Source organism: Dermacentor variabilis, chromosome 5 (assembly GCF_050947875.1).
Source record: "Dermacentor variabilis isolate Ectoservices chromosome 5, ASM5094787v1, whole genome shotgun sequence".
Taxonomy (NCBI): Eukaryota; Metazoa; Arthropoda; class Arachnida; order Ixodida; family Ixodidae; genus Dermacentor; species Dermacentor variabilis.
The window spans coordinates 199,657,343-199,680,307 of record NC_134572.1 but is presented as its reverse complement, the minus strand read 5'-3'; the positions used below and the strand labels follow the sequence as shown (position 1 = coordinate 199,680,307).

Here is a 22,965-nt window from a genome sequence, read left to right as displayed (position 1 = left end):
ACCACGCTGCCGTGGGCGATGCGTGCGACCAGACTGATGGCACGTGTGAGAAATTTCTTTAGATGACAGCGAAGCTGAGTACTCATAATGAATATGTGTGTCCCGGTATACATGAGTGCTTTTACAGATGTGACCTCTACTTGAACATCTCGATGGTTGGATATCTAGAAGTCTCGCTAAATATAGAAGGCTGTGCGTTGTTGATGGCGTCAGTGGAGCATTAGGTGGTGATTATAAGACTGCAGCACCACCTCTAGATGCCTTCTTGCCTAGTTTTCATGCTCAGTGGGTCCTGGCCATGTCAAAGAACTAGGGCGGCGAAGTTGGTGTACCCTTGTCTAACAATGTTGCTGCTAGGACAAGCGAGCGTAATGCCGATCAGCAGTGGAGGCGTCGGAAGCGTCGTGGAAGTGGTAAGGTGGATCCCTTCGGGGCAAATTGGAGAGATTAAAAAGTATGTTTAGGAGTAGGAACGTTCAGATTCACTGCTGATAAGCTGTACGCCGTTCATATAGATTTGAATATAGAAAAGTAAAGAGCGGGTTTGGGTAGGGTATGGTCAGAGGATGATTCATACTGCCGTCAGCGCGATTTAGAAAGCAGGTGCTCAGGAGGCACAAGTTTGGGTTTTGCTAGTGAACAATGGACTGTGTTAAATATACTCTTGCTGCAGAGTGGTCCCAGAACATCTGATATGGTGAGGCAGGAAAAGCAGCTTCGAGTTCGCGACACAAAATACGAGTCACGTCACCGCAGCAGCGTGGTAGTTTGGCTTCGTCGATGCAGCAGGATGTCGCGGCAACATTCGGAAATCCGTAAAAACGGACCATCGTTGACATGGCAGTCCTTCACTAGCACGAACCAGTGGCATTACTTTATGATGACGTCAACAGCAGATATGTCGTGAGAGACCAGGAGATATAATGCGTCGTACGCAAGGTATTAGGGTATATGTCCTACTTTGTCGGACTCTGCCGTAGAAGTGTCGATTCTGAAGTATAGTGTGAGGAAACCTTGAACGAAGGCGACTTATCAGTCAGTAGCAGTTTGGACGCAGGTATCGAGCTGTGTTTAGCGGCTAGCTTTCAACCAAATGGATTGTGTTTCAACAGCTCCCATCTACTGAGCTCAACTGCACATGTTTGCAACCAAACACGGGGGGTTTCGTGCGGCTAAAAATGATATTGGCTACCATTACAGTCAGGTTCCACCTGTTCTCCTTGTCGGCACTTTCGTACATGGTCAGCCATTTTTTTACGTCAATAAACTGATGGGGAAGGGAAATATACTGGGTGGCTGAGGATACAGGTTCAGGCGTACACGACGTTTCCTCCTTAAAGGGAAGCTGAAAGCTTTTCCAGAAAAAATGAGTGAAGAGCAGTACATCATGGTTTTCAACCCTCTGAATTCGAATATTGCATCGAAGTTGAGCGAAAGAAAGCGAAAACAGATTTTATTTCGACGAAAAATGCAGCAGCAGACACAAGGCAGCTCGCGCGCCTCATTTCCGCCTGTGATTGGTCGGGCGCCTCGTCTCATCAACAGTGGTGCTCGTCCGGACCGACAGCTGCCGCTACACATGAAGCACGGTGCAAGATAGTTTGGTGCTGTTTTGCTGACACGATCATGAAAGATTTCGAGAGCTTGCGTTTCTCTGAGGAGCTCGGCGTTAAGTCCAAACCCCACGAGAGCTACCTTGCACGCGACGGCGACGGGCAACGGCTTCGAGTGACAAAACAGGCCGTCGCTTGAACAGATCGCTCGGTGTTGTCGCTCGATCGCTCCTTCCTATAAATCTAGAAGTCGTCGCTCATCGCCCGGAAGTGCTATGAGCTACTAGCCAATAGTGCGAAGCCGGAACGGGATGTACATAATTCAAATACTACTGTTTGTCGCACGGAACGAGCAAACTAGTGAATTTTACACGTGCAAGAATAAGAACCTAGTGCAAGACCATCAGAAATATTTTATGCTGCTTTTTACAGTAAAATACATCGACTTAAATTATTAAAGCACGCGTCACGCTAGTTTCGGCGCGTATATCGCTGCCCTCATACCGGAAAGTCTTGGCTCAAAGCCATCGCTCGCTTGGAGTTCGGCTTGTAGGCGACGACTGAACGCGACAGCCATCGCCTCGCTTGTCGCTGTCGCATGCAAGATCACTTGTACGCTGTTTATACTTTACTCCCTACATGCACGCGCCGATTGCAAAGAGCCGGCCTCTCCAAGAAGAATAATGCTGGTGCAAGCAGTGCTTTCCCCGCGAACGAAGGCGATGTGTTAGCATCTCCTTGTGTTGGAAATGTTCTTTGGTGAGCATGTTTTTTGCTAAGCTGCACTCAGAGATCCAGTGAGTACGTTTCCGGACAAACAACTTTAGTGTTTTGTTCCTGCATGCCTCTTCGTAGAACGTAAGCGGTGATGCGATCTTCGGCATTTGTGCGCTGCCCCAAAGCTGTCAGCAATTTAAACAAACGGTTTAAACGCGGTAAAAGTTTACCGGCTGTTTTAGCACGTGAACCTTCATCAGCGCGCCATCCGCACGATACTCGTAACCGGCGAATTCCGTCGGCTACGTGAGATGGTCGGTTTGCGTGCGAGAGAAGGGGGAGCGCAGCGTCCTGGCGTGAGCCGGCTTTCCAACACATGCAAACTTTACACTTGCACTGCGTTATGGTAGCTGCATGCAGGCTGTTTCACAACACACGTGCGAATAGAAAATTAGCGGCGCTTGGCGATGAAACATGCGTCAAGGTTGGGAGATAAACATGCACCTTCCGTTCAGCGGGATAACACGAAGGAGAACCTAAAGCACTCATTATTGATAAACTCTGCTAGTAATCGTCGTCACGGAATTGGTTAGAGCACAGGACTGTTGTTCTTGAGCGCTTGAAGTTCTTTCGCTTCACAGCAGCCTCCTACTTAGCTGAAAGCTTCTTGTCTTGAGGGAATTAATGGAACATCGGAACATCGTCGCGGCCGCTGGTGTTCGCGCAACCGTAGGCTGCGCAAAACGCCGGCATGATCGGCCTACAAGTTCAATTGATGCTTGGCACGTCAACTACCACTCTACATACACACAAGCAATGGAATGTAGGGTCGAGCGACGCAGATTAGGACAGCACGCACGCAGAATTAAGCACGGTCAGGCGCGGTCGCGGAGACTGCGAAGGAACGGAACACCAGTGCTGACGTAACTGCGGCACGCTTTCCGGTCTCCGCTCACATCGTCAACGTCAGCAGCAGCGCGCGGCTCTCGACGGGGGCGGAGCTACAGCTCAATTTTAACCGACGATTACGTCGCTCCGAAGTGAACAATCCTGCCAAAAGTTTGCCTGCATGGTTTATAAGGTTCCCGCATCCGTATATGAGCGTCTCATTGAATTCGACAGACTCTTCAGCTTCCCTTTAAGAGGCATGGTAACAAGCTCTTATGGTAACAAAGTTCTTATGGTGAACAGCACGAAAAAACATGGGAACGAAAATCAGCCTGACGGGACAAATGTTGAATTCCAACTGGCGATATTAATTCACAGGAATGCGAATACATACGCATGCGCCGAAAGATTTAAATGATACCGATCGGCAGCCAAAAATGAAAATAACCCAAAAAATGCGAATGCATAAAAGCTTAGACAATCACAGCCGTCCCATGCGTAACCTCTTATCTTCAGCCTTCCATCTAAGTCCTTTGCTGGATAAGAAAACCGACGCTTTGCTCAGGCAGACCTATCGTTCCCTGGCCATCTGAGCTGCCTCGCTGGTTACATGCGTATCATCGAGCTTACATTTACAAATCACTGTGGTTCGCTGGAATTGTGGGTTCATCCGCAACTGTTGGGATGCAGAGTAAGAAATCCTTCCTTAGCGTGCCCCCTCCAGCACTCATTGAAGCATCTGGCCACCGGGCTCACGTAGCACGCACAACGGGACAAGAGAATTCTGCACCAACAACATTATTTCACTAACTAACCCAGGTGGCCAAATTTCGAAGACGGCTACCTCGTATTTTCACCAAATATTACGTGTATGAAGCTATATACAAGATGTATTTGCAAAGATACAGAACGTTGACGGACATGGAAGAGAGCCCAGTGAGACTGTGTTGACTTTTCGTCGTCTTCTGAGCAATCGTCGTTCGCTTTCTCACCTCCCCGTAAAAGTATTCTAGTTGATAATTATAACTAGCAAGTAAGGGATGCCGTGCAGTGCGTAGAACGCATAGCCAGTGGCTTAACAGAGTAAGGGAAGTTATGTCAAGGGGCACACAATCAAGGAGTGGATGGTGTAAAATTAGAAGACTCGAAGACACAGCGTGGGACGAGCGAAATCAAAATCAGTGCCAGCTGTAGAAGCTTTCATCTATGAGCGAACGAAGGTTTTTCGTTCTTTTTCTTGGGAAACAAAGCACGCCTCTGTATTGGAGCCCAAGGAGCATTTAAAGCAAGGATATTAATACATGCTCACCCGTTTCCCAGAAGGACCTGGAGGTCCGGAGATGCCCCTTGGACCCATAGGTCCCATGTCTCCTTTCAAGCCTTGTTCACCTTTGTGGCCTGATGAGCCGGGAATGCCCTGGAAGCAACAATAACCAGTGAGATATGCATTCGATTGCTTACAAAGTCTAGTGGCCGCAGGCCTACTACTAGTATCGCATTTTATACGTGACGCTCGTGGTAATGCCAGTTAACACTCGTAGGTCTTGGGGATGATTACACACGCCCTCGTAAATAAATGAAGAACAGCAGTATCCGCAGCTCAACTTAGAGGCGCCGTGCGGATCTTCTGGGCTAAGCCGCTACTTGTTGCCTCTTTTGTTTTATTAATTTGCTCGATTATGAGGATTTAAGACCATTTTACTGGTGACACATAAGTTCTACATGGTTCAATAAAAATTCAGCGCTTTGCTACATCTCCATATATGTGCGTACCATGCCATCTATTACAAGAGAAACAAATTCTTAAGGCGCTTTAGCAATGACAGGTTGCCCTGTCTGCTCTTTATCAAAATGAATTGAATCAAATGGAAGGTACTTCAAGAAGGAACAAGGTTTTGTCCCAAGAGGTCCCGAACTCGAATAAATGCTAGGAGCACGCATGGGAGATATGATAATATGCATTGTTGATAGTCGTTCTACTGACGCAATTGAGCGCGTTCATCGCGTTGAGCGCAATCAGTGAATAGGTGTGGATAAAATATTTTGGACCGCCGTGGTTGCTTAGCAGCTGTCATATTGGACTGCTAAGCACCAGGGCGCGGGATTGAATGCCGGTAACGGCGGCCACATTTCGATGGGGCGAAATACCAATTCCCCCGTGTGCTAGATTTAGGTGCACGTTAAGAACCCCAGGTGGTCCAAATTTCCGGAGTCCCTCACTACGACGTGCCTCATAATCAGATTGTGGTTTTGACACGAAATGTCAGATAATTTATTTTACATTTCGATGTTTTGTAATATCTCCACTATAAATGCAGACAGAAAGTGCTTTTCGGGTGCACATAAACTAAATAAAGAAGGTGCGTAAGCCAAGTACTCGCCTGCCACACGTGATTTTCACAAAAAGCTTGTCGAGTTCGCTAGAAGCCAGTCTGGAGAAGCAGCCATAAAGCTGTGATAATTTAAGCTTTTCATGTATAGAAACAATTCATTGCTATGGCAGGGTGCGCGATCCTCGTACAGGTGACAGCCGCTGTCGCTATAACACAGGTACTGCGGCGTAGAAATGCGCGAGCGGGAAGTGGATGCTGGCTCGTGACAATGCTTTTCTTCAGCATTAGAAGTGTGCTCAACAAACGCGACAACGTTCAAACAATAGGCGATTGTTTTATGGACATCGTAGCGGCACTGACAGACACTTGGCTAAATCACAACGTTCGCGAAATATTTACTTCATCATATATTTACGAAGTATTTACTTCATCATTCAAAGGGGATCGCAAAAGTGGTGCGGGAAAATGAGATGCCAAAGAGGAAAGACGCATTTTCCTTTCTTCAGCGTCTTGCTTCTCTGGTCTCTGATTTCCTGCACGACTTCTGCGCTCATCTTTGGAAAGTATTGAACCAAGTAGCCCAACAACTATTCTAAATATTTCCGTTCGCAGGCTGTTTTACCTTTCATCAATGGACCGTTCTTCAGCACTAACAGGCTTGGAGGTAGCGTTCGGTTATCCCTCTTGAAGGGCTTGCCTTCTCGGCGCATGAAATGAACTAGCGACCTTGAAATACTTTAACATTGTTGAGATTGTCCATAAGAAGCCAGACTAGCAGCTTGTAACCACCCCCTTTGTTTCCATTTGCCCCACACTGGTAGGCCACGCAATGTGCCAGGTAGATCACTACTTTCGCTTGAACATTCGTGCTTTCGCGATCGGTCGCTGTCTGCCTCGGCCCAGTTTGAGCTCCATGGTCCTAGTCACACCACAGTGGTAACAGGTGAACCACGCCTGTTGCGCGTTTTACATTCGGCCTCGCGCGCTTTTTCCCGTATCCGCGCTTTCTGTTTTCGCATACAAGAAGCGGGCAGAAGCCATCGAGTTTACGCGGCACGGGAAAAAACGCTGGTATGCCATACCCACCGGCCACCTTATTGACATTGTGATACAGCTTATCCAAGTAGGCGATTACTTGAGACTTCATGTTTCTTTTTTTCGGTTGAGATGACCCTTTTCATGTCATACCCTTCACCTTCTTTACGACAGTTCTCGATCGAGACTGTATTTGTGACCGAGCACGGATACCAGCTGCAAGGATCTTCGCCAAATTGTTTATTAATTATGAGTCCATGCATTGCATCAACCGACGATTTCGGGAGGGCGCATTTTACGCAGAGAGTGGCTATTGCTCTCTTGATAAGTTTTGAGAGTGCAGAATTGTAACGAACTAATTAGGCGCAATTTCGCACTCCCGCATTAAAGCGCGCGCCCACACACACATGCAATCAAGAATATCCGGGACACACAGCGCTCAGTGCGGAGAGTCTTCTGGAGTGCATGCGTGTGCGTGCCTGATTCGGGAGTGAAAAATTGCGCCTAATTATTTCGCTGTGACGAGTTGCCAAATAGCCCAAAAGCAAGTTCTACTAAGAATGGTACCGCTTCAGAACTTTCTGCACCGTGGGCTGCATGACCAACATACATGGTCTTCTTTAAAAGAAAATAAAGTGTATAAAACTGTAGTAAAGCATGGCAAGACATTTTACGCGTTTAGTTCCGATAGTGCCGAAAAGCGGCTAAAATATAGAATTGTATAGAACAGCTTAAAAGAGAATTACGGCATTTGTTGAACCCAATTAAAGTCATCAACATGTATAAAGCCCTCCAGGAGATTTGTTTCGTCAAGCGCGGACACTAATGTGCGGCCAATAGAAAGCAGCAAACTACTGGATAGCTGCGGGGCCGCACAGGTACAAACACATATCCATTTTCTCTGCAAGAACAGCTCACTGTCAAAATATAAAAATAAATTTAAATAAAAGTTCAGAAGGAGCACAAAATTACATGCGCATTTTGTTCTGCAATGCCATCCTACTCAGTACACTCCTTAACCAAAGCACACATTTCCTTCCGAAGCACGCAATCGAGCAAATCTTTCACATCTACAATAAAAGCACTTCTAAGCAGAACGTTGTCTTGGAGCACAGAAATGACATATTGTGAGCGCCTGCTACGGAAATAGTCATCCGCCCTAGCTATTTAGGTTGTTCAGTAAAGACTTATACTGGGGCTCTGAATGCTTTATTTCTGAGAGTTATATTTCGGCACGCTTATCCATTTCTATATGCTCACCAGTAATTGACATGCCGCGTGCCACCTTCAATATTGTTACGTGTAGCTGTAGCACAATGCTACATACATTCATTCAGAGGAACCTAACGGAAAGCCACAATGGCGACGCTATATTGTCACGTGGTGGTGACGTTAAGAACACAGTAGCAATACTGTGAAAGACAAAACTAGATTTTATTGGGCGAACATGCGCCCACAAAACAGGCTACACTTATAGCACAACGAAAGCGGCGAACAGAGTCGGCGATCGTCGGAAATCTGATCAGCGGGTCAAGCGCGTCGGCTTTTATAGAGCAGTCGTCGAATGTTCCAGACTAATCGTTTGGACCCGCGTGCCTTCCACAAAGTTCTACACCATTCGCGTTACGCGATGAAATCAGATAACACAAGGTTCGGCGACAACAGACAGCCGGGTAGAAGCATCGATAACTTTCCAGAAACGTCGGATACATGCAGGCGCGTCCGTCGCTGTGCGATTACAGTTTTTAAGCAGCGAAACGTGGTCGCCCGATAAAGATAAGCACACGTGTCAATACCCCCCTCTTAAAAGCATCGACCCGATGCTGCATACAAACGAAAGTAATAAAGAAAAACACCCATAGCAAAGAAAACAATAAAATAAGGAAGTTCGTCAGCGTCCGTAAAAGGGTTTCAGACGCACCACGTGGACCACTTCAGACCGTGCGCGGCGCCGCTGTGAATGCGAAATTCCATCTGGCACGACCTCATAGTCCAGTGCGCCAATACGTCGAATGACCTTGTAGTGTCCGAAATAGCGCGCAATAGTTTCTCACTCAGACCTCGTCGGCGTATCGGTGTCCAAACCCAAACACGGTCGCCGGGCTGGTACTCGACGAAGCGCCGTCGGAGGTTGTAGTGTCGGCTGTCGGTCCTCTGTTGGTTCTTGATCGGTAGGCGGGCGAGCTGTCGGGCTTCTTCGGCGCGCTGCAGATAGCTAGCGACGTCAACATTCTCTTCGTCAGTGACGTGGGGCAGCATGGCGTCGAGCGTCGTTGTCGGGATCCTGCCGTAAACCAGCTTAAACGGCGTGATCTGTGTTGTTTCTTGCACTGCAGTGTTGTAAGCAAAGGTTACATACGGCAGGACCGCGTCCCACGTCTTGTGCTCGACGTCGACGTACATTGCAAGCATGTCGGCGAGGGTCTTGTTCAGGCGCTCCGTGAGACCATTCGTCTGCGGATGGTAGGCAGTTGTCCTCCTGTGGCTTGTCTGGCTATACTGCAGAATGGCCTGGGTGAGCTCTGCTGTAAAAGCCGTTCCTCTGTCGGTGATGAGGACTTCTGGAGCACCATGTCGCAGCAGGATGTTCTCGACGAAAAATTTCGCCACTTCGGCTGCGCTGCCTTTTGGTAGGGCTTTAGTTTCAGCAAAGCGGGTGAGGTAGTCCGTCGCCACGACGATCCACTTATTCCCGGATGTTGACATCGGAAACGGCCCCAACAAATCCATCCCAATCTGCTGGAATGGTCGGCGAGGAGGTTCGATCGGCTGTAGTAATCCTGCTGGCCTTGTCGGTGGTGTCTTGCGTCGTTGGCAGTCTCGGCATGTCTTGACGCAACGGGCGACGTCGGCGGTCAGACGCGGCCAGTAATACCTTTCCTGTATTCTCGACAGCGTCCGGGAGAACCCCAGGTGCCCAGCGGTTGGATCGTCGTGTAGGGCGTGCAGTATTTCTGCACGCAGCGCTGAGGGTACAACAAGAAGGTAGCTGGCGCGGACTGGTGAGAAGTTCTTCTTCACGAGCAGGTTGTTTTGTAGCGTGAACGAAGAGAACCCGCGTTTAAATGCCCTAGGGACAACGTCGGTGTTCCCTTCCAAATACTCGACGAGGCCTTTTAGCTCCGGGTCTGCTCGTTGCTGTTTAGTGAAGTCTTCCGCGCTTATTATCCCAAGGAAGGCGTCGTCGTCCTCGTCGTCTTGCGGCGGGGGATCGATGGGGGCGCGTGATAAGCAGTCGGCGTCGGAGTGTTTTCTTCCGGGCTTGTATATTACCGTGACCTCATATTCTTGTAGTCTGAGGCTCCACCGCGCCAGCCGTCCTGAAGGGTCCTTTAAGTTAGCTAGCCAACACAACGCGTGGTGGTCGCTGACGACTTTGAATGGCCTGCCATAGAGGTAAGGGCGGAATTTAGCTGTAGCCCAAATGATGGCGAGGCATTCCTTTTCAGTCGTAGAATAATTGCTTTCCGCTTTTGACAGCGACCGGCTAGCATGCGATATCACCCGTTCAAGTCCTTCTTTCCTCTGAACTAGGACGGCACCGAGGCCTAGGCTACTGGCGTCAGTGTGGATTTCGGTATCGGCGTCCTCGTCGAAGTGTGCAAGTACCGGCGGCGACTGCATGCGTCGTTTGAGTTCTTGAAATGCCTTGGCCTGCGACGTTTCCCACTTGAACTCGACATCACATTTGGTTAGATGTGTTAGCGGCTCCGCGATGCGTGAAAAGCCCTTCACAAAGCGCCTATAGTAGGCACACATGCCAAGGAATCTGCGCACTGCCTTCTTGTCGGTTGGCTGCGGGAACTTTGCGATGGCAGCTGTCTTCTGTGGGTCGGGGCGTACTCCTGATTTGCTGTTGACGTGGCCTAGAAACAAAAGCTCATCGTAAGCGAATCGGCACTTTTCCGCCTTCAGAGTGAGCCCTGATGACTTGATGGCCTCTAGTACTGTCGCAAGCCGCCTCAGGTGATCGTCGATATTTCCGGCGAAGACGACGACGTCATCCAAGTAAACGAGACAGGTCTGCCACTTCAATCCTGCTAAAACCGTGTCCATCACGCGCTGGAACGTTGCAGGCGCCGAGCACAGTTCAAATGGCATAACCTTGAACTCGTAGAGGCCGTCTGGGGTGATGAAGGCCGTCTTTTCGCGATCTCTTTCGTCGACTTCTATTTGCCAATAGCCAGACTTGAGGTCCATTGACGAGAATTATTTAGCGTTGCAGAGCCGATCCAGTGCGTCGTCTATCCGTGGGAGGGGGTATACGTCCTTCTTCGTGATCTTGTTCAGACGACGATAATCGACGCAGAAACGCAGGGCTTCTTCCTTTTTTTTCACCAAGACTACAGGAGATGCCCACGGGCTTTTGGACGGCTGGATGATGTCGTCGCGCAGCATTTCGTCGACTTGGTGCCCTATAGCTTCGCGTTCTCGCGCCGAAACTCGGTATGGGCTCTGGCGGAGAGGTCGAGCGCCCTCTTCGGTTATGCGATGCTTTGCGACTGGGGTTCGTCGAATCCTTGATGACGTCGAAAAGCACTCTTTGTATCGTCGAAGTAGACTTCTGAGCTGTTGTTGCTTAATCGCGGGGAGACTTGGATTTATGTCGAAGTCTGGTTCGGGAACTAAGGTCGTAGGGGTAGATGCGGCGGAGTCCGAGAGGATAAACGCATTGCTGTTTTCCGGAATTTCCTCGATGTATGCGATCGTCGTGCCCTTGTTGATGTGCTTGAACTCCTGGCTGAAGTTTGTCAGCAACACTTTCGTGTTTCCTCCGTGCAGTCGAGCGATCCCTCTTGCGACGCAAATTTCATGGTCTAGCAGTAGACGTTGGTCACATTCGATGACGCCTTCTACGTCAGCGAGTGTTTCGGTGCCGACCGAAATAACAATGCTGGAGCGAGGCGGGATGCTCACTTGATGTTCGAGCACACTCAAGGCACACTCTGGTGGAGGTGCTTGTGCGTTCATGTACCGAACGCCCCCGCAAAGCCGCGATCCAAGCCCGAAGCCCGAGGACAGAACCAACATCGCCCAAGACCAGCGTGCTAGCCGCAGACTGCAAGGACTGCCCCCAGAGCACGGACTTCTACCTGAGACGACAAAGAAGATCGTGGTCAAGACAACCCCAATGGCTGCCCCAGCGTCACCCGTTATCCTACAACAACCTCGGGACCCACCAACCTTCCATGGAGCAGCGACTGAAGACCCGGAATCATGGCTGGTGCCCTACGAACTAATCGCAACATTCAACAACTGGGACTCCGACGAGAAGCTGCGGCATGTCTACTTCGCCTTAGAAGACACCGCCAGAACTTGGTTTGAGAACAGGGAATCGACCTTGACAACGTGGGACCTGTTCCGTACCGGCTTCCTACGCACCTTTACAAGCGTCGTGCGCAAGGAAAGGGCTGAAGCTATGCTGGACGCCCGAGTGCAGCTGCCAAACGAGAACGTCGCCATCTTTACGGAAGAAATGAGCCGTTTGTTCCGCCACGCCGACCCGGATATGGCCGAGGAGAAGAAAGTCCGCTTACTGATGCGTGGTGTAAAGCAGGAACTTTTCGCCGGGATGGTAAGAAGCCCACCGAAGACCGTCGAAGAGTTTCTTCGTGAGGCGACGAACATTGAGAAGACACTCGAGATCCGGAACCGGCAATTCGATCGCCGCACGAACTATACAAACTACGCCGGGGTTCAATCACTGGCCACCGACGACCTACGCGAGACTATCCGAGCTGTCGTGCGGGAGGAGCTACAAAAGCTGTTCCCATCATCACAGCCCCAAGTGGCTTCGATTGCCGACGCCGTGCGTGAAGAGCTCCAACAACAGCTTGGAGTAGCTCCTGAATCGCCGCAGCCTGAGCCGCAAGCGATGACCTACGCCGCCGTCGCGCGCCGTCAAGGTCCCCCTCCGCGACCGCGCCAGGGCCCTGTCACGCCGCAGTTCCGTCGTCCGCCGCCGCCGTACCCAGCACCTCCACCAGATGTCACGTGGTGGTGACGTTAAGAACACAGTAGCAATACTGTGAAAGACAAAACTAGATTTTACTGGGCGAACCTGTGCCCACAAAACAGGCTACACTTATAGCACAACGAAAGCGGCGAACAGAGTCGGCGATTGTTGGAAATCTGATCAGCGGGTGAAGCGCGTCGACTTTTATAGAGCAGTCGTCGAATGTTCCAGACTAATCGTTTGGACCCACGTGCCTTCCACAAAGTTCTACACCATTCGCGTTACGCGATGAAACCAGATAACACAAGGTTCGGCGACAACAGACAGCCGGGTAGAAGCATCGATAACTTTCCAGAAACGTCGGATACATGCAGGCGCGTCCGTCGCTGTGCGATTACAGTTGTTAAGTGGCGAAACGTGGTCGCCCGATAAAGATAAGCACACGTGTCAATATCAAGCGGGTCCACGTCGTCTTCCTCCTCTGCAGTGCAGCCACACTGTGGTGGCTGTTTCGCAGCATCACCCCCGGCAGTAGAAGCACCGTCCCGGTGCTTAATCTACACATCCGCGGTAAAAGGTGTATGGTATGGCTTTAGTCTCACCACGTGAACGATGTCACTTGCAGCCGAAGATGACGCTGAGAGGTCGGCGGGGACGACTTCATACGTGACATCGGTCACTTGTCGCACCACACGGTATGGGCCAGTGTAGCACAACAGCAGCGTTTCAGAAAGGCCCACACGTCGAATGGGTGACCACAGAAGCACCAGAAAACCCGGAGTAAAGTGCGCGTCGCGTTGGCAGCAATCATAGAGGCGTCTCTGATGCTCCTGTGAGGCCTCGAGACGGGTGCGGGCGAGATGGCGCGCGTGGTCGGCGTGCGCGATCGCGTCGCGGGCGTATTCAGTGGCTGAACGTGTGGCCGAGAGCAACAAAGTGTCTAAGGGCAACGCGCGTTCTCGGCCATATAGGAGGTGGAATGGTGAATAGCCGGTGGTGTCGTGACGCGATGAATTATACGCGAACGTCACATATGGTAAGTGAAGTTCCCAGTCGTGGTGGTCGGTCGCAACGTACTTCGAAAGCATGTCGGTGATGGTCCGGTTGAGGCGCTCCGTGAGGTTGTTGGTCTGCGGGTGGTAGGACGTGCTGAACTTGTGCTTTGTCTAGCAGGAGCGGAGGATGACCTCGACGACGGCCGACAGAAAGCTGCAGTCACGGTCAGTGAGTAATTGGCGCGGAGCACCGTGCACTAAAATGATGTCATAGAGCAGAAAGTCAGCAACGTCAGCAGCACAACTTGTCGGAAGTGCTCTGGTGATTGCGTACCGCGTAGCATAATCAGTAGCCACGGCGACCCATTTATTTCCGGAGCCCGAGAGAGGAAACGGTCCAAGCAGGTCTAGACCAACACGGAAAAAGGGTTCCCGTGGGATGTCCATGGGCTGGAGACATCCAGCTCGAGGTGTGGAGGGCTTTTTCCGACGCTGACAGGGCTCACAAGCGGCAACGTTACGCCGCACGGAGCGGGCGAGACCCGGCCAATAGAATCGACGTCGTACACGGTCGTATGTGCGCGAGACGCCCAAGTGTCCAGCCAAGGGAGTGTCGTGAAGTTTTTGGGGGACCGTCCAACGCAGGTGCGATGGAATTACGATCCGCACGGTCAAGGCCGTGCGGATCGAGATTGCGGCGGTATAACGTCCCCTCCTTAAAGAGAAACATCCGGAGAGAGGTGTCGCCAGGCGTTGACTCCAGATGGTCGACGGGGGCTCGTAATGAGGGATTGCGACGTTGCTTGTTGCCAACTTCAAGCGACTGCGACACAGTGAAAACGCAAGCGATGGCGTCCGCATCAGCCGGTTCATCGACGGGGTAGCGGCACAAACAATCGGTATCCTGGTGCAAGCGTCCCGGCTTATATACCACGGAGAAGGTATATTCTTGCAGGCGTAATGCCCAGCGAGCGAGTCGTCCCGTGGGGTCCTTAAGCGAGGACAGCCAGCAGAGCGCGTGGTCATCAGTGGCAACACGGAAGGGGCGTCCGTACAAGTCTGGACGAAACTTCGCCACAGCCCACAAAAGAACGAGGCAGTCGCGCTCTGTGATTGAATAATTGCCCTCAGCGGGTGGTAGAAGTCGGCTAGCATAGGCTATAACACGATCATGTCCACGCTGGCGTTGTGCTAACACTGCTCCTATGCCGTGACCATTGGCATCAGTTCGAACTTCCGTTGAGGCAGACGGGTCAAAGTGGCTAAAAACTGGAGGCGTGGAAAGGAGAGTACTGAGCTGCGAAAAAGATGCGGCATGGTCAGGTCCCCAAGAAAATGGGGCAGCTTTCTTCAAGAGGTCGGTAAGGGGACGTGCGATGGTCGCAAAATCCTTCACAAAGCGTCCGAAATAAGAGCACAGCCCTACGAAACGGCGAACGTCTTTGGTAGACTTCGGAACAGGAAAGTTCGTAACGCCGCGAATTTCGTCCGGATCAGGTCTCACGCCTCGGGCGTCCACGAGGTGTCCAAGGACGGTGATTTGGCGGCGAGCGAAATGACATTTTGACGAGTTCAGCTGGAGACCGGCGCGTCGGAACACGTCAAGAATCGCTAAAAGATGGTCAAGATGCCTGTCAAAAGTGGGCGAATAAACGATGACGGTCGTCCAGATAGCACCAACAGGAGGACCACTTGAAATCCTGAAGCAAAGAGTCCATCATTCGTTCGAAGGTGGCGGGCGCGTTACAGAGACCGAAAGGCATCACCTTGAACTGACAAAGGCCGTCAGGGGTAACAAATGCAGTCTGCTCTCGGTCCATGTCGTCGATGGATATCTTCCAGTAGCCAGACCGCAAGTCGATAGAAGAAAAATACGTGGCACCGTACAGGAAGTCTAGAGTGCCATCAATACGTGGAAAAGGGGACACGTCCTTTTTGTGATTTTGTTGAGGTGGCGATAATCTACACAAAAACGCCACGTTCCATCCTTCTTTTTGACAAGTACGACGGGAGAAGCCCAGGGACTACAGGAAGGCTCGATAATGTCCTTTACAAGCATCCTTTTGACTTCCTGTTGGATAACAGCTCGTTCGGACGCAGAAACATGATATGGACATCGGTGAATAGGGTTGGCATCGCCAGTGTTTATGAGATGGGTCACGACGGACATTTGACCTAAGGGTCGATTGTCAAAGTCAAAAATTTCGCAATAGCCTTGAAGAACGCGGCGAAGAGCTTCAGCTTGAGCAGGTGTAAGGTCAGAGGAAACCATCCTCTCAATGTCGACGTCAGTATCGTGCGATGACATCACTGTAAGGGCTGAACTGTGACGAACTTCCACTGCGAATGGCTCGATCTCATCATCCTGCAAAGCGCTAACTCTAGCCAATGAAATACCCTGAGGCAGAACTTGTGCGGTTAGAGCGAAATTGACAAGGGGAAGGCAGCGCGGTTGCCAGTAATTGTCAGCACAGTGTGCGGCGCGTTAACACCACGTGTAAGTGTAACTGCCGGAATTGGTGCGACCACATAATTACTGTCAGGTACAGCAGGTGAGGACAACAAGTCGTCGTGTGTCACAGTGTGGGGCGGTAGGCGAATAAAACCCATGCAGCTCAAACGGCTTGGAGGCGGGTCCACAGGGTCGGCAAGAAGAGGCAAGTCAAGGCGAAGTGAGCCGGCCGAAAAGTCAATGAGGGCAGAATGATCGGCAAAAAATTCCAGAGCGAGAATGAGTTCGTGAGGGCAATGCTCGATGACGGTGAAGAGAACGACGGTGTGTCTCTCAGCAATGGTGAGTCGGGCAGAGCACATGCCAACAATAGGGACAGTCCCTCCGTCGGCGACTTGTACAACTCGGTTCGGGGCGGGCGTCAGAACTTTTGAGCCGACGGCGAAGACGAGCACTCATAATGGACACATGCGCCCCGGTGTCAATCAACGCGCACACAGGAACATTGCCGACGAGAACGTCTAAAAGATTCTTGTTCGTGGATAATGTGAAGCGAGGATTTTGTGCCAATGTCGCCATTGCAGCTTCACCTCCAGAAGCTGCACTATCTACTTTCCCTGTCGGGGGTGCGGCGAGTAGGTCGGAGAAGGAGCACGGCGTGACGGGGGCGAACGAGATTGACGACGGGAGGGAGAAGGTGAGGGGAGTAGCGGGGTCGTGTCAAAGGTGTCGCAGGGTCAGATGATGCAGCGGGCATAGAAGCGGCGAAGGAAAAGGATACGCTAGAGGGGCGAGGGTGGTAATCAGAAGAATAGAGCGTCGGAGAAGTCCAGCGGCTGCGGCAATGGCGAGCGACATGTCCAATGCCTCGGCAGTAAAAACAGATCGGCTTGTCGTCCACGGTTCGCCATTCGTAGGAGTTGCGCTGTCCATAAGAGTAAGAAGAGCGCGGTGGGGACGTGCGTGGAGAGAGAGGTTCTGAACGTACGGAACGAATGGATTGCAGGCCGACGTTGGACAACTCTTGACGGACGACGGCCTGTATCAAAGATAATCTCACCAGAGAAAGATCAGGTGATGGGAACGAAGGGGCCGCCAGTTGTGCCGCTTCGACCTCACGACGAATGATGCGGGTCAAGTTGTCACATCGCGACGGCTGGTGGAAGAGGTCGTCACACGATGACGTAGCAGCTGTGTTGGGAAGTCGCGTGATGTGCTGCTATACCCGGCGGCTTTTAGCCTGCTCGAGACGGCGGCACTCCTTGAGGATCGTATCGATGCTGGTGACGTTCGAAAACACCAGTAAATTTAAGGCGTCGTCAGCAATGCCTTTGAGGACGTGATTAACCTTATCGTCCTCAGACATGGTCGGGTCAGCCTTGACACAAAGGGCCAAGACGTCGAGAACGTACGACACGTAGCACTCGGTCGACGTCTGTACACGTGTGGCAAGGGCTTTTTTGGCATTGACTTAGCGACCGAACGGATTGTCAAAAAGGTCGCGGAGCTTCTCTTTGAGGAGATCCCAGCTCGGGATCTCCTCTTCGTGAGTCTGAAACCATGCAAGTGGAGCTTCGTCGAGGTAGAAAAGAACGTTCGCAAGCATAATAGTTGGATCCCACCTGTGACTGGTGCTGACACGTTCGTATAAGCGGAGCCAGCCGTCAACATCAGCACTGCCGACTCCGTTGAAAACACCAGGATCCCGAGGGGGGGAAACGGCGACGTAGGTCGGGGCTGCAGGCGGATACGGTTGTGTAGATGAATAGTGCCGCCAGCAGGAGCCGAAGTTGCACTGTCGCCGTTGCGACCGCTGCGAAGCTCCATGACGGCTACGGGGAACGTCCACCTCCATCAAATTAATGTTACGTGTAGCTGTAGCCCAATGGTACATACATTTATTCAGAGGAAGCTAACGGAAGGCCACAATGGCGACGCTAAATCAAGCGGGTCCACGTCGTCTTCCTCCTCATCAGTGCAGCCACACTGTGGTGGCTCATCATCATCATCATCATCATCAGCCTGGTTACGCCCACTGCAGGGCAAAGGCCTCTCCCATATTTTTCCAACAGCCCCGGTCATGTACTAATTGTGGCCATGCCGTCCCTGCAAACTTCTTAATCTCATCCGCCCACCTAACTTTCTGCCGCCCCCTGCTACGCTTCCCTTCCCTTGGAATCCAGTCCGTAACCCTTGATGACCATCGGTTATCTTCCCTCCTCATTACATGTCCTGCCCATGCCCATTTGTTTTTCTTGATTTCAACTAAGATGTCATTAACTCGCGTTTGTTCCCTCACCCAATCTGCTCTTTTCTTATCCCTTAACGTTACACCTATCATTCTTCTTTCCATAGCTCGTTGCGTCGTCCTCAATTTGAGTAGAACCCTTTTCGTAAGCCTCCATGTTTCTGCCCCGTAGGTGAGTACTGGTAAGACACAGCTATCATACACTTTCCTCTTGAGGGATAATGGCAACCTGCTGTTCATGATCTGAGAATGCCTGCCAAACGCAGCCCAGCCCATTCTTATTCTTCTGATTATTTCCGTCTCATGATCCGGATCCGCAGTCACTACCTGCCCTAAGTAGATGTATTCCCTTACGACTTCCAGTGCCTCGCTGCCTATTGTAAATTGCTGTTCTCTTCCGAGACTGTGAAACATTACTTTAGTTTTCTGCAGATTAATTTTTAGACCCACTCTTCTGCTTTGCCTCTCCAGGTCAGTGAGCATGCATTGCAGTTGGTCCCCTGAGTTACTAAGTAAGGCACTGTGGTGGCTGTTTCGTAGTAAAAGATTAAGTGTAGATAACATGAGTCAAGCCATTGCTTGGCGCCTATGTGAAAATGGCCTGCAATGCATTTTTGACTGGTTCCCCGTCTTGTGTTCATGTCAAAGAAATGCCGCTTTTTTTCTTTCCCCGAAGCACCGCAACATCCAACCTACGCATTTTACAGCCCAGATGCGCCATTCTTGAACTTCTTTATATTCTTCTCAATAAAAGGGGTTCTTTCTCTGACATGAAAAAAGTACAGATTATACGACGGAAGCGATTTAGGAGAATAGGTATAAAGATGGCTTGACTCAGCTTGTCTGAGCTTGGTTGAAACTGCGAGAATCCTTTCGAACAAATGAGCGCCAGGCTTCACTGGGAATCGTCCGACGCGCCCAGATATGATTCAGTGTCTCACAGTCTCTATTTATTTAAAAGGTGAAAGCTTGTTGCGACTACGAGGAAAGCACTCTAAAGTACCGTGCTGCTCGCTGAATTACATGTTGACGCTTAGGTGTATACTTTTGTGTTACTGCCAAGGCGTACTATATTGACACTTCGTGAATCTTCTAGATCTTTACGATAAGTAGCAAATCACTGCTGCGGAAGCCCGCAAGCAGGAGGTAGCCTAATGAACTGAATTTGTTATCATTATATAAATAATTCCACCCAGAAGCCGTGTTTGACGTGTTCGTCAAAAGGAAACTTCACAGTAAAAATAAATTAATCCTGGTGTCGGACTGGAACTCAGGAGTACCGCATTTTTTGGGCAGTCAATTTACCCTCTGAGCAAGTCAAGAGGCTGCGAGATCACAACAAGAGGGCGATTTACTCGACAACTCGAACGCAAGGACAAAGGAAACCCATACGGCTTACAGGAATATGCAACAGTGAAACTCTCGATGACACCATGCATGGCAACGAGGTTCACCGATAATAAAATACGCAGCCGTCTTTTCTTCGCGGAGTAGTCGGCCTTCCGTTGGCGCTGATCTTGTGTTTCCACTGCGCACAGCCTAGTGCTTTCTCTTTCGACCGCGCAGTATTTCCTCCCAAATCCACAGGCGCCTTGCTAGCAGTCACCCGATGGAGATCTTACAAAAATTTAGGATGAAGTTTAACAGGTTTTTAAGTACATTTAGTAGTGACAGCTGCATCTCAATAGGAAAGCTTTAGAAGGTGGCCAACTATAATTTTCCAGTACTAATGGTAATGGGACACCGAACGGCACGAGCGCTAACTGACACTAAAAGTGTATTTTAAAGGTCCCCTAATGCAAAATTTGAGCGCAGCTCTCTCTTTCCATATGCATATATATGTTGTGGGGACTGAGGTGCCCTCCCCACGCCTCGTCCTCAAGCTCGCGCGTTGTGCTTAGCTCCATTTGCGGGAACCACCGCCGTAAAGCAACATGGGGGACACGGCTAGCGGGCCGGAGCAAACTTCCCGCGCAGACCCTGCTTCTCTCTGCCCGGCTCGGGTCACCGCACGAGCAAGTGTAATCAAGACGCGCCCGTATTGGCCTCTCGAGTGGCTGTCCCTGAGCACTCTCTCCAGTCGAGCTCTCTGCCGCTGAGCGCTTCCTCGCCGCGGCAGATGCTCACAGGCAGGAGACGAGTTCGCTGCATGGGACCTTTGCTCCCGCGGGTCGACGTTCTCGCGCTTGGTGAACGGCTTACCGGTTAGCCCAAGCGCAGCGGGCGTGCTCGATCGGTATTGTGCTCAGCCTTTGCCATAAGCGCCGTGACGGTTCTACTATGCTGTATCTTGGATCAATAAACACGCATTTGTTGGCGATCTTACTATGGAGCCTTCTCTGTGCCGTGTCGGAGAGTCGGCGAACGTTGCCGTAGCGCCTTTGTGCGTTGAGGCGTGGAGGATTGCCGTGCCCTTTCCTAACCGTTGCGCGTAGGGTGGGCCTTGTGCTAACCCATCTTCACAGTGTATATATATATATATATATATATATATATATATATATATATATATATATATATATATATATATATATATATATATATATATATATATATATATAGATTGTGAGACAAGGTTTAGGCAGCCAGCCTCTTGTTTATTCTCTCGAGTGAGAGCCCCACCACCAGGCCTCAAAGCGGTGATGATGAGTATGTACAGGTGAGAATATGAAGAGTATGAATAATTCTCACAGTAATCTTCGCGCGCGCGCAAGCCGTCAGCCAGGCCGCGACTTAGCCAGGAGGGAAACGCCTAAGGAAGAATTTTAGGCACGAAACGTGAACGCTGTCTAAACCACCATAAAGCTGGTCTGACGTCCACGAGAGTAACGCGATTGTTCACGGGGGATGTTTGTTCATTAATAATAATGTAGGGTCCAAGGAAGCGGGATGCAAACTTCTCGCACAAACCGGGTGTATGAATGGGCGTCCAAAGGAGCACTTCCTTTCCAGGACGAAAGAAGACGTCGCGACGAGAGATGTTGTAACGTTGCTTGCGATCTAGCTGACTGACTTCTGTGTTGAATCGAGCAAGTTGACGGCATTCCTCAAGTCTCGAGACGAACTGTCCGGGTATACTGGCTGAGGTGTTAGTTGGGGCATTGAAGAAAGCGTCGTCGATGGTGAATGTCGGTTAACGACCGTAAACTAGGTAGAAAGTTGAGTACTCCGTAGTTTGTTGGATAGCGGTGTTGTGAGAAAAAGTCACAAAAAGTAAAAGTTTGTCCCAGTTGTCGTGGTTTGGCTAGATATACATTGATATCATATCTATTAGCGTGCGATGAAATCGCTTGGTTAAGCTATTTTTTATGGGTGATATGCGGATGTCGGCTTATGAATTGTGCCACAAGCTCCGAGTACTTCTGCGATCATTGCTGAAAGGAAAGTCTTGCCGCGGTCACTTAAAGGGCCCCTGAAACGGTTCGGACAAATTTTGTAGACGTGTAGGGTACAGCTTAAGTAGAACATTCGCACCCCAATTTAAGTGAAGCGTTATGTATTAATGGAGCTACAAGTGATCAGAAGTTACCCTCCTCCCCATCCACGCTTTTCCTCCTCAACTCGTTCGCCGAGCGAGCGGGGCTACGCTCCGCCTTCACTGGTTCAGCGTCACGATGCGACGTCACATCGTCCACTTCCGGTTGTTTTGGAGCCCGCGCCCGCCCGCGCGAGACCTCTCCGCTAGCCGCTTGGCTGTCGACCCCAAGCGAGAGCTATCGAAGCAGCGTGCGTTGCCAGCATTCTGTCGTAGCGCCGAACGTGTCTGGTATTCCGTTAACCACAGGCAAGCTGGTCATTTCGGCAAATCAATGGAGGCATAAACTCAAGCTGATGAAGGAACTTTGGCGTAGACGTACGTGAGCGGCCTGATCGGTCTACACGGTCCAGACACTTGTTGGAGCAGCGCTTAACCAGCCAAAGAAAGCGCTAATATTGCTCTAACCTGCCTTGCAGAGGGACACGATGTCGCAGCTTGACATATTGCCAGTCGCTACGTTTGCAGTCCACAAGGCAACAAAGTCGAATCATAGTGCTCACGAAAAGACTGAGACCAACTGTGACCGCGGCTCTCTCGTCAAAATGGAGTACGTTGTAACATAAGCAGACGACACTTGCTGTGTGCCGGAAGTGCTTAAGTGTACTGAAAAATTGTTCTTGTGCATTCTCTTTATGCTACTTTCTTTTCATAAAAACAAATTAACTAACATTCCAACTATTACGAAGATCATTTGTTTACCATAAAGTTGGAAAAATTATCGATCACGCGCCCTGGTCAGCCAATCGGATAGCTCGCCCTACTGACGTCATATGGGTGATTTTGGTCATACGGGTAGGGGCGGCTTAAAATTCCGCCGAGCAGTGCGCTGCGATCGGCAGCGATGTGCATTTTTAAAACCTTATAATAAATTACACGCTTTAGGCAGAGCACTTAGATGTGTCAATTAACGATCAGAAGGACCTACTTTAACGACTCAGTACGTTTGTAGAAACTCGTCAAAAGCGTTTCAGGGTCCCTTTAACAGTACACGAGGTGCACCATGACGCAGCACAATGGCATCCAGATAGAAGGTGGCAACGTCGGAGGCCGAACTAGAGCGTAGAGGAGCGGTCTCTGCGTAATGTGTGAGCTGGTCAGCAGCTGTCACGGTTCATCACTGACGTGCCGGCGTTATGGGCAGAGGGCTCACTAGGTCTATCCCAAAGATGGAAAATGGTGTCTCTGGACATGGGATGGGCTGTAAAAGCCCAGCAGGAGGCGAAGTCGGTCGTTTGCACCGTTGACACTGG

At 50.5% G+C, this 22,965-nt stretch overlaps 1 protein-coding gene across 2 annotated transcripts in view; it reads right to left on the bottom strand.

Annotated features, from left to right (window-relative positions):
- Positions 1–22,965, bottom strand: part of LOC142583430 (uncharacterized) — a 1,100,669-nt gene that overhangs the window by 453,507 nt on the left and 624,197 nt on the right. For both annotated transcript variants that reach the window (XM_075693897.1, XM_075693898.1), the window contains one exon: positions 4,468–4,575. In XM_075693897.1, coding sequence (XP_075550012.1) covers positions 4,468–4,575 — 108 coding nt within the window. The remainder of the gene's footprint in view (positions 1–4,467; positions 4,576–22,965) is intronic.